This window comes from Lutra lutra, chromosome 8, assembly GCF_902655055.1.
Source record: "Lutra lutra chromosome 8, mLutLut1.2, whole genome shotgun sequence".
In the NCBI taxonomy this organism is placed as follows: Eukaryota; Metazoa; Chordata; class Mammalia; order Carnivora; family Mustelidae; genus Lutra; species Lutra lutra.
The window spans coordinates 144,082,490-144,093,310 of record NC_062285.1 but is presented as its reverse complement, the minus strand read 5'-3'; the positions used below and the strand labels follow the sequence as shown (position 1 = coordinate 144,093,310).

General features: G+C 51.5%; 1 protein-coding gene across 6 annotated transcripts in view; it reads left to right on the top strand.

Annotated features, from left to right (window-relative positions):
- Positions 1–562: 562 nt before the first annotated feature.
- TTLL8 (tubulin tyrosine ligase like 8) overlaps positions 563–10,821 on the top strand; it is a 49,522-nt gene continuing 39,263 nt past the window's right edge. For 3 of the 6 annotated variants that reach the window (XM_047743081.1, XM_047743080.1, XM_047743079.1), the window contains exons 1-3: positions 563–593; positions 1,014–1,124; positions 8,870–8,961. In XM_047743081.1, coding sequence (XP_047599037.1) covers positions 1,058–1,124; positions 8,870–8,961 — 159 coding nt within the window. In that variant the 5' untranslated portion in view covers positions 563–593; positions 1,014–1,057. Of the gene's footprint in view, positions 594–991; positions 1,125–1,279; positions 1,351–8,869; positions 8,962–10,821 lie in introns of those variants that run through there. The other 3 variants (XM_047743078.1, XM_047743077.1, XM_047743084.1) reach the window with 2 other exon arrangements.

Here is a 10,821-nt window from a genome sequence, read left to right as displayed (position 1 = left end):
AGCCCCCTGCCGGCATCGCCACCCCAGGGACTGCATCCCGGTCTCTGCTCCCCCCGCCCGGCCGTTGTGAGGCACCGGGAGTGAGGGTCTGAGAGGGGCGTGGGGTGGGGTCAGGGGCCGGTTGTGACTCTCGCTCTTTGTGACTTGGGGGCCTCTGACCGCCAGGGCGGGTCTTTGTGACCAACAGCCCTGCGCCTGATGGGGCTTCGGGAACCCCGAGCGGGGGTGGTGCGCCCGGTCCTTCCCGGAGGACGCCATGGCCCGGCGCCCCGGCCCCCACCCCCACGCCTCGGACGGCAGCCCCGGCTCCGGGTCCAGCGCTGACGCCACTGACCGCGGCCCCCGGGGACCCGCGTCCCACACGCGCCGCCGCAGCCGCTCCAGACGCCCCCCGCCGCCAGCGCGCCCGCGCAGCCCCACGCCCCGCGCCGGCCGCCGCGCCGCGGCCCCCGGGCCCTGCGCCCCGCTCCCCCCGCGGGCGCGGCTTGCACAATGCGCCGCGCAAACCCGGCCCGTTGTCCCGGGCAACCACGGGACGCCTGGCGGCGCGGCGGGGGGCGGGGGCGCAGCGCGCGCCACGGGGCCGGTCCCGGGTGAGCACTGGCCCTGCTCGCCTCGGAGCCCCCAGGCCCTGTGCCCCTGCGGATGCCGGACAGCACCCCGCGCCCCGTCGGGCTAGAGCCCTCGGGATCCCCGACGCGCCGCCCCAGCGCAGGGACCGCGGACTCCCCCGCGCCTTCCCCCAGGCCCCCAGACCCCAGACTCAGAAGCCCAGAACCGCTCTTCCGCGGACGCCCGGCCTCCAGCCCAGCGCCCGGACCCGCCCGCGCCCTCACCTCGCCCTCGGGAGCGCAGACCTACCCCTGCGCACCTAGACTGGCCCCTCTCCCCCCAGACGGCCCCGACCCTACACCTGCGCTTCCCTCAGCCTGGCTTCAGAGCCCGGCCCGCCCGCCGCCCCGCGGGGATGCCTTCCGGCCCGGAGCCCTCGCCGACGCCCCCTCTCCTTGCAGGGGCGCGAGCGGGCGCGAGTTGGGGCGAGCAGCCGGAGGCCGGCATGGAGCCCGCAGAGAGGAAGAGGCTCCCGTCCGCTTCCCTGGAAGGAGACCCCAGAGAAGAGAACAGTCAGTGTCGTCCTCGCCCGCCGTCTGGGGGCTCGCGGTTCGAGGCGCGAACGGGGCGGGGGACGCAGCGCTGGGCCGGGGCTTGACTCGAGACCCGGGGCGTGAAGCCCCTTCCGGGAGAACCCCGCCACGCCCCCTCCGGCCCCCTGCCCTCCACCTTCCTGCCCTCCAAGAGGGTCGACTTCAGAGTTCAGGTTGGGAAAGGGGCGCCAAGTCCGCTGCTTGGGTTAGGGCGCGGGGCCGGAGGAGCGCCGGCCAGCCCTTCCCTAGAGCTGAGTAAATGGGCGCTAACCCTAATCCTAACCCTAACCCTTCCTGCCCGTGCGCTCCTTCTCGCCGGGGCGCACCTGAGGGCGAGCTCGCGGGGTCCAGGGCGGGCTCCTGCTCAGCTTTAGGCCACTGCGGGGGTAAGAGGCCCAGCTGTTCCCCATCCAGGCCAGCGGTGGGCCTCGTCCCATTCATTCTGGGCACTGGGTGCGTGTGCGGGGCGCCTCACTGCGGTTTCCACTCCACTTTCCTTTCTGGGGTCTTTGTGGAGTATCCGTGCTAGTCTTTCGGCCATTATTAACTGAGTTGTGGTTTTTCCTTCTTGAGTGGTAGGAGCTCTTGGCCTCTGCTGGACGGACATCAGTCTTTGTCGGTTAAATGGATTATAAGGACCTTCTGGTCCCTGGCGGGTGTTTCCAGCAATTTACGAGTCCATCTGAAAATCAACTTCTTAGTTGTAAGAACCTTTAATAGTCAATCTTTTCTTCTATAGGTAGTACTTTTTTGAGTCTTACTAGGAAATCTGTATCCACCCCATCGTCCAGAAAACAGTATCCTGTTTTCCTTTGGAAACTTTATAATGTAATATTTCATATTCACCTCAACAATTCACAGGGATTGTTTCCTCTGGAGTGAGGTAGGAGTGGGTGGGCAAATGTTCAGTCTTCCCCCATGTGAATATCTAATTGACCCAGGTGGGCCCTGCAACCTCACCTTTGTGGAAAATCAGGCCTAGACCTATTTTTTGTTTTCCATTCTTTTTTATTGATTTCTTTGCCTATCCTGAGTCCATACTACCCTGTTTTAATTTCAATAGCTTTATAATAAGTCTTAATATTTTGTAGTGTGAGTCTTCTGACTTTATCCTTCAAGATTTGTTTAGGTTTTCTTAGACTTTTGCATTTACCATATAAATTTTAGAATCAAATTGTTAATTTAACCCACACCCACACACACGAATCCTGCTAGGATTTTGATTTTGGCTACATTGAATCCATAGATCAATTTGCGTGAAACCTAACATTTTATCAATATTGAGTCTTTCAACCCAGGAACATTTATTTCTTTGATTCTTGTCAACAGTGTTTTGTAGTTTTCAGAGTACAGATATGGGAGACTCCTTTTGTTAGATTTACTGTGATGTTTTTAAGAGATGACATTGTTGAGTTTCATTTTCTAATTATTCTGCATATATAGAAATACAATTAATTTTATTGTACTGACTTGTCATTTGGTTACTTTGCTAACTAGTTCTTTTTTTAAAATTTATTTATTTGACAGACAGAGAACATAAGTAGGCAGAGAGGCAGGTAGAGAGAGAGGAGGAAGCAGGCCCCCCCTGGGATCATGACCTGAGCCGAAGGCAGAGGCTTTAACCCGCTGAGCCACCCAGGCGCCCCCACTTTGCTAACTAGTTCTAATAGCTAGTAGATTCATTGAGATTTCTTACATACACAGTCATCATCTGTAAATCTTTACAGTTTTTAGACATTTTATTTCCTTTTCTTGCATTATTGCATTGGCTAGTACTTTCAGTATAATGTTGAACAGAAGTGATCTAACGGACAACTTTTTTAGCTCCCAAACTGAGGGAGAAAAGCATTCAATATTTCACCATGAAGAATGCTGCTGCTCTAGGCTTTTTAAAGGAAGTTCTCTTTTATTCCTGGTTTACTGATAAATTTTTTAATGGATAGTTATAACATTTTATCATGTGCTTTATCCTGCATCTATTGAGATGATAATGTATTCTTAACTTTTAGTCTATTAATGTGGTATATTATGTTGATGGATTTTCAAATATTAAACCAACTTTTTATTCCTGGAATAAACTTCACATGGTCATATTGTCTTGTTTTGTACAACTGGATCTGAGTTACAAAGTTTAGGATTTTTATGCTCTTTTTATGAATGAGTTGGCGGTGCTATTCTTTATTATAATGTCCTTGTTAGGTTTTGGTATTAAATTTATGACCACCTAAAAAGGAATTGAAAGGGTTTATTATTTCCTTATTCAATGAGAGGGCTCATATAAGATATTTCCCCCCCTAATGTTTGGAAAGATTGATCTGTGATGCCATCTAGACCTGGAGTTTTCATTATGGGAAGTTTTTAGTTATGGAACTAATTTCTTTTTTTTTTTTTTAAAGATTTTATTTATTTATTTGACAGAGAGAGATCACAAGTAGACGGAGAGGAAGGCAGAGAGAGAGAGAGAGAGGGAAGCAGGCTTCCTGCTGAGCAGAGAGCCCGATGTGGGACTCGATCCCAGGACCCTGAGATCATGACCTGAGCCGAAGGCAGCGGCTTAACCCACTGAGCCACCCAGGCACCCCTGGAACTAATTTCTTAACCAAAAATAAGCCTACCTGGATTTTCTGAGGTTTTTTGGTCAGTTTTGATAAAGCTGTTTTTATCAAGGAAAATGCTAATTTCCTATGAACTGTCGAATTATTGGCATGTAGTTGTTCATAATATCTTATCATTTTAACATCTGTATAATCAGTAATGATGTTCCCTTTTTCATTCTTGATATTGTATATTTGTGTTTTCTCATTTTTCTTGATCTAGAAAAAGTTTATCAATTAAAAAATTGTTTCAATGATCCAACTTTTGGTTTGTTAATTTTCCCTATGGCACATTTATTTTCTATTTAACTGAATTCTGCTCTTTATTATTTTCTTTCTTTTTGTTTAATTGTTCCCTTGCTAGCCTGTTTGGATGGTAGCTCAGATAGCTTTTCATTTGTTAATATATGAATTTAAATTTATAAATTTCTCTCTAATCACTATTTTAGCTGCATTATAATGTTTTGATATGTCATATTTTTATTATCATTAAGCTCAAATCATTTTTGAGATTCTCCTTTGGTCCATGTTTTTATTTCTTATTTATTTTATTTTTTTTTAATTAAAAAAAAAGACTTTATTTATTTATTTGACAGACAGAGAGATCACAAGTAGGCAGAGAGGCAGGCAGAGAGAGGAGGAAGCAGGTTCCCCGCTCAGCAGAGAGCCTGATGCGGGGCTCGATCCCAGGACCCTGAGATCGTGACCTGAGCTGAAGGCAGAGGCTTTAACCCACTGAGCCACCCAGGCACCCTTGGTCCATATTTTCAAAGTGTGCTGCTTAAGTTTGGAACATTTAGGAAAGTTCCTAGCTACCTTTTTGTTATTAACTTGTAGTTTGATTTAACAGTTGTCAGAGAACTTACTACATCATTTCAATCCTTCGAGATTTATTGAGAATCTCTATTGGCCAGGATGTAATCTGTGGTGGAAGACAGTAAATGAAGAAAATGTGTGTCTCAAGTTGCGGAACATGGTGTCCATTTACGTCATTTAAGTGCAGCTGGTTAATCACAGTGTGCAAATCTGCTAGATTCTACTGATTCTTTGTTTAATCGTTCTTTTTTAAGTTTTTAAAAATTTATTTGAGAGACAGAGAGTGCATGCACAACTGGGGAAGGGGAGGCATCAGGGCAGAGGGAGAAGCAGACTCCCCGCTGAGCAGGGAGCTCAAGGAGGGCTCCATCCCAGGACCCTGGGATCATGACCTGAGCCGAAGGCAGTGGCTTAACCGACTGAGCCACCCAGGTGTCCCTACTTTTGGAATTTTTATACCTCCCTGACAAATTGATCCTTTTAATATTAGAGAGTACCTCTCTTTTGTCTTTAATAATGACTTTATGAAATTTTTGTTAATATTTACTACTAAATATTAGTGTTATCTAAATATTTACTAAGTATCTCTAAGTGACATTTTATAACTAAACTCCTTTTCCACATTTGATCAGATGGACAGTAATTCCTCACTAAAATCCAGCACCCAGAATACATTGTATTTCCCCAGGAAGCCCCAGAGTCGGTTTGTTCAGATTGAGACGTGGTCGGGAACCACACACCACATCAGGCTGTCCCGTCTGTTCCCTCTCGTCTCCTCCGGAGCGGCCACTCCTCTCGCCTTGTGTTTCCAGGATCTGGGCCTGAGGAGGACTGCCTGTTGTTCCGGAGCAAGTCCTGAGTCGGGACTCTCCTGGCTGTTGCCTGGGCCGGTTTACTCTCCTCTGCCCGCTCTGTGGACCTGATGAGAGTGGCCTTTGGTTTTGCCAAGACTCCTGGGAGGTGGAGCTCTGGCCCTGACCTGCCCCTGCCATCTGGCCGTGCCGTCACCGGTGCTGCCGCCAGTCGCTAGACCAGTGCTGGCCAGACCCCTCCGTGGTAGGGTTGTGTGTCTTGTGGCCACGTGAGGAGCTGTGTTGGGGCACCTGGTGACGGTCCAAAGCCCCTGAGTGGGGGTGGGGGGAAATCCCTCTGCGATGGGACTAGAGGTTGGGCAGGAGGTGGTGCCAGAGGTTGACCGGCACTTCCCGAGGGAGGCGCATGGGCCTGGGCACGAGATGTCGTCCGGCCTCTAGGCGCTCTGGCATCACCACCACTGCTGCACCCGCTCACCCGCCCCTCCCCACCCCTCCCGGGGGCGGGCAGGTGCCTGGAATAGCCGGGAAGGCTGGAGACAGGAGCTGCCCTCTCCTCAGCCTCAGTGAAGTCCTGATCCTTCCAGAAGGTGAGCCCAGGTGCGGGTTCCTGCCCCAAAGTCACGGGTTTCCAGGGAAGGTGCGGGCGTCTCTTATGGCCAAGGGGGAGGATTGTGTTTGCGTGTCTCTCTCTCTCTCTCTCATCTACCGGATGTCTGGACTGGGTCTGGCCAATGACCATCATACTCCGTGATGCTCCCAGCGGTCTGCACTGGGGGCTCCCGCCTCTGCACGCCACTTCTGCATCTTTTTGTGTCCCCCATCCAAGTCTGTAAGGGCGTCAAGATGCCCCGAGGTCACCTGAGGCTCCTAGGGTCCCAGCCTGGGAATCCCAGCTCTCCCGAGAGCTCGGATCCCTCCAGCCAGGGCAGCCCGGGGCTCGAAACCAAAGGCCGGGTGCCACGGAGGGTCACTTCCGGGCTGCTCCTGTGTGTCTCCCTTCACTGCGAGTTTTCAGCTAAATGGAAATTGGGGATAATTAAGACTCTCTGTGTCTGTGGAGATGGGATTTGTGACTTTTCCTGACCCTCTTACTGTGGTGCAGTTTACAAAGCTTTTCTAAGCCAGCCTTGAAATGACACCAGGCGACCATGGTGTGTATAGGTCTGTCATCTGTGTGAGTCACATTGCCTGCGACCTTCCTTCCCTGGAATGTGCTGGCCTTTTCTACTTTCAGAATGTGTTGTACGAGACGAGATGTTCTGTACCATTCACCCACGAAGCCATCAGCCCTGGAGTTGTACTGATGGGGAGGTTTTAAATGGCATTTTTATGCCTCTTGTCTTTTTTGTAAGTTGGTCGCACCAATTTTTTTTTTAATATTTTATTCATTTATTTGACAGACAGAGATCACAAGCAGGCAGAGCAGCAGGCAGAGAGAGAGGAGGAAGCAGGCTCCCTGCTGAGCAGAGAGCCCGATGTGGGGCTCGATCCCAGGACCCTGAGATCATGACCTGAGCCGAAGGCAGAGGCTTTAACCCACTGAGCCACCCAGACGCCCCTCATCAATTGTTTTTTAATATTATTAGTTGTAAACGTCTGACTTGACTAATCCTCTATTGGATTTTTAAAAATATTTCATCAGTGTCTCCTTTCTGTTAATTTTCTTGTATTTCTTTGGGTTTGAATTTACTGTTCTCTCTAACATCTTGAGACGGACGCTTAACTCACTGTTTTTAGCCTTTGCTATTTTCAAATATACGCATCTACAGCTAAAATCTCTTCATAAATACAACCTAACTACAGACCAGAGATCTGATGTTTGGTGTTTTAATCATCATTTAGCTAAGAAGTATGCATGCTTTCCACCTCAATTCGTCTGGCCGTGGGTCACTTGGCGCACGTGTACGGACTGTGCTGGAGTTTTCCGCCAGTTGCCTTGTTCAGTTACTAACCCCTGACTCAGTCGCTGTGGCCAGAGGGCGATCGGCTCACCACCCAACCTTCTCGAAGGTGTGCTTTCCCTAACGCTGCCGTGTCCTGGAGGCGGGTGAGGGGCTCTGGGTGTGCTCACGCGGCGATGTTGCTACCTTTGTCCTCGCAGACCTTTGTCTCCTGCTCGGTTCCGGACAGCCTCACGTGCATGGCACGTGTCTGTGGCTTCCGTGTCTTGTCCTGTCATTCTGCCAACCGTGGCTTTGCTCATTCTAAGCCCATGCTCTTGCACCGGGGGTGCCAGGGGCCGTGTCCTTGTGCCTCCCAACCCCTCCCACCCTCCCTCTCTCCTGGCTTTTGGCACCACGGACCCCACATGGACAGAACCACTCAGTGTACTTCCTTCTGTGCTGGGCTTCGTGGGACGTCTACACTGAGAATATTTTTTCCCAGTTGGTGCTTTGTGTTCTCCTTTCCTTAACAGAGCAGAGCACGTCATCTTCCCAACGTTAACTTTTACGGCTGGTGCTTTCTGCCAGAAGCTTCGTGTGTCTAGCTCTCACGTGGAGGCCCGTGGTCTGCAGCAGATGAACTGTTGCGTGTCCTCAGCTGGGGTTCGATTTGTTTTCCGCATGTGGACCTGCCGTTGTTGGTGTCCCCCCCGCCCCCGCCAAGGGCGTCGCTGCTTTTGTCCGTATTAGTTGGCTGTGCAGATGTGGGTCTCCGGGGTCCACGGAGGGAGGAGGGGCAGCGGGTGGGTGGATGGGTGTCTGCTGCTGGCCTGTCCCCCTGTGATGCTCCTTGGACATCCAGGTGCTGGGAGTCCCGGTGGTGTCAGGGGGTCACATGGTATGTGGGGGAGGCCTGGGTGTGGTGGAATTGAATGCTGCTTGACAAGGTGAGCTGGCCCAGGGAGTGCGTATGGACTGGAAGCATGGAGTCTGAGGTCAAAGCCCGGGCAGTTCAAGGTTAGGGCCTAGGGAGAGAGAAGGGGCCGGGTGAGGAGGGGAGGGGGGCCAACGGGAGCAGCGCCGGCTGGCCAAGAGTCTGTTGGTCCAAGGAGCCAGGGCCCAGGGGAGTGACCACAGGATCGGCTTATGTGTGTGTGATGATAACTGAGCGGTGCCCCCGGTGGAGCCCAGCAGATGGCAGAAAGCAGGGGTATGGAGGGGAGGGGGTGCAGAGAAGAGGGCTTTCATCTTAATCTTTAAGGTGTTTGCACTAGAACTTGGTGTGTGCTGCTGGGAGCCTGGTGGCCAGAGTCAGGGGAAGGAGAGGGAGGGATGGCCCAGACGGAGACGGAGGTGGGTGGTCGTGGTGTGGTGTGGCCACAAAGGGGGTGGGGCGCCCAGCAAGGAGAGAGGGTGCCCAAGCCAGAGCTGCCGGGGCTGGTGGGCTGGGGGCTGAGAGAGGGCATTGCCTGGGGATGGCCGGCTGGGGGGTACAGCCTGGCAGGGACGCTGAGGGCTTGCTGGGGAGGGTCTGGGGCCGGAGGTGGGCTGGGCTTCCTTCCCAAGCAACCCTATGCACTTTTACCTCTGCCTGGATGTCTCTTTCTCTCCTGCAGAATTAAAACGAGGAATTTCCCAAGACTCGACTTCTTCCCCCAAATTAGACAGATACAAAATAGCAAGACAATTAACAGAAAAGGCCATCAAGGTAAATGCCCTTTGGGGCTGGAGGGACACTTTTATACAGTTTCATTTACTTCAGTAACCCCTTCATCCAACATGGGGCTCCAACTCACGACTCTGAGGTCAAGAGTCACAGGCCATTCAGATTGAGCCAGCCAGGCACCCCAAGGTGGGGGAGGATGCTTTTTAAATGCGGAGACTTGGAGAGCCAGGGGGTTGCCTTTGATGCGTTGAGCTCTCCAGCTGTGGGCGGTCTGCAGGCCTGGGGGGATGGGGGGGGAGGTGCTGGTGTTGTCTACTTGGAGTGGAGGGCCCGTCTGCGACCCTGAGAGCACCAGCAGCCTTTGCGGGGGGAGGGCCGTATTCTGGGGCTTTGCGCTGCTGCGCTGGGCCCTTGCTCAGGAGGTGGGCGAGTGGAGCGGGGACGTCTGGCACATCACCTGTGGGGACCTGCTCCTGAGGCCCAATGCGCAGCGGCAGAGCTGGGCTCCCCAGTGCAGGGTCACGGTGTGATGGGCTGGGCGCACCAGCTGCGCACTGGCCGACCGCCCTGCACTGAGGAGCGGGACCCTGCCTCCTGCCAGGTCCCTGCGGCTATGTGTGCTCTCGGCAACGTCATACAGACCAGCCTACCAGCTTGGTAATTCGAGGGTTTTCCCCTGAAACCTAAAAACAGCTGAACATCCAGGGCCACAGGCACCCCTCTAAGCATTGCGTTAGCTGCTTCCACAGGCTTCTATGTTATAATACTTCTGTTGAGATGTAGTTCGAAGTATTTATGATTCATATTATTACTTTTCATTGATTGGGAGTTCCTTAAAAGTAGAGTTCATGCATGTCTATACTTCTGGGTTTTTTTCTATTTTTTTCACGTACACAATTTTTTCATTTTATTTTTTATTTTATTATTATTTTTTACTTTTTATTTAAATTCAACTTAATTAGCATATAGTGCCTTTTCAGTTTCAGACGTAGAGGTCAGTGATTCATCAGCTGCATATAACAGCTCATGCTCATTCCATCCCGACCCCTCCTTCGCGCTCGTCATCCAGTTACTCTGTCCCACCCCCTCCCTCCAGCAGCCCTCAGTTTGTTTCCTAGAGTTCAGGTTTTCTTGTGGTTTGTCTCCCTCTCTGATTTCGTCTTATTTTATTTTCCTCCCTCCATGCTCCTCTTTTGTTTCTTAAATTCCACGTATGACAAGATCTGTGATCATTGTCTGTCTCTGACTCACTGACTTTGCTCAGATAACACCTTCCCGTTTCATCCATATCGCTGCAAACGGCAAGATTTCATTTTTGATGGCTGCGTAGTATTCCATTGTGTATCTATACCACATGTTTGTCCGTTCATCTGTCGTTGGACATCTGGGCTCTTCCCACAGTTTGGCTGTTGTGGACGTTGCTGCCATGAACATTGGAGCACACGTGCCCCTTCAGATCGCTATGTTTGTATCCTTTGGATAAATGCTGGGGTTTTTTCTAATTATGTTGTTACTGATTTCTAGCTCAGTTGCACACGGCGGAGAGCGTCATCTGCGTCTAAATGTGTTCTGACTTGCTTGATGCCCAGCATCTTGGGCGTGTCCAGGAGGGCCGACTGGGCAGAGCTGGCTATCTGCACGGTTCAAGTCTTTGAGGCCGACTGGACCCTCTGGTCTGCGGGTCTGTCTCTCACTGAGAGAAGCATGTTAGATACCCCTGGTCAGTGTGGATCCCTTCACACTGTGGTTGTCAGTTTTCACTTTATATAATTTATCGCGCTCTTGCCAGGAGCAGACAACAGTATCTTCTTGGGGAATTCAATCTTTCTGTGAATTATGGTGCAATTTTCTTTGCTTTAGTGTTACTTTTGTCCCAGAGGCTGCTTTGTCTTATGCTTAGAT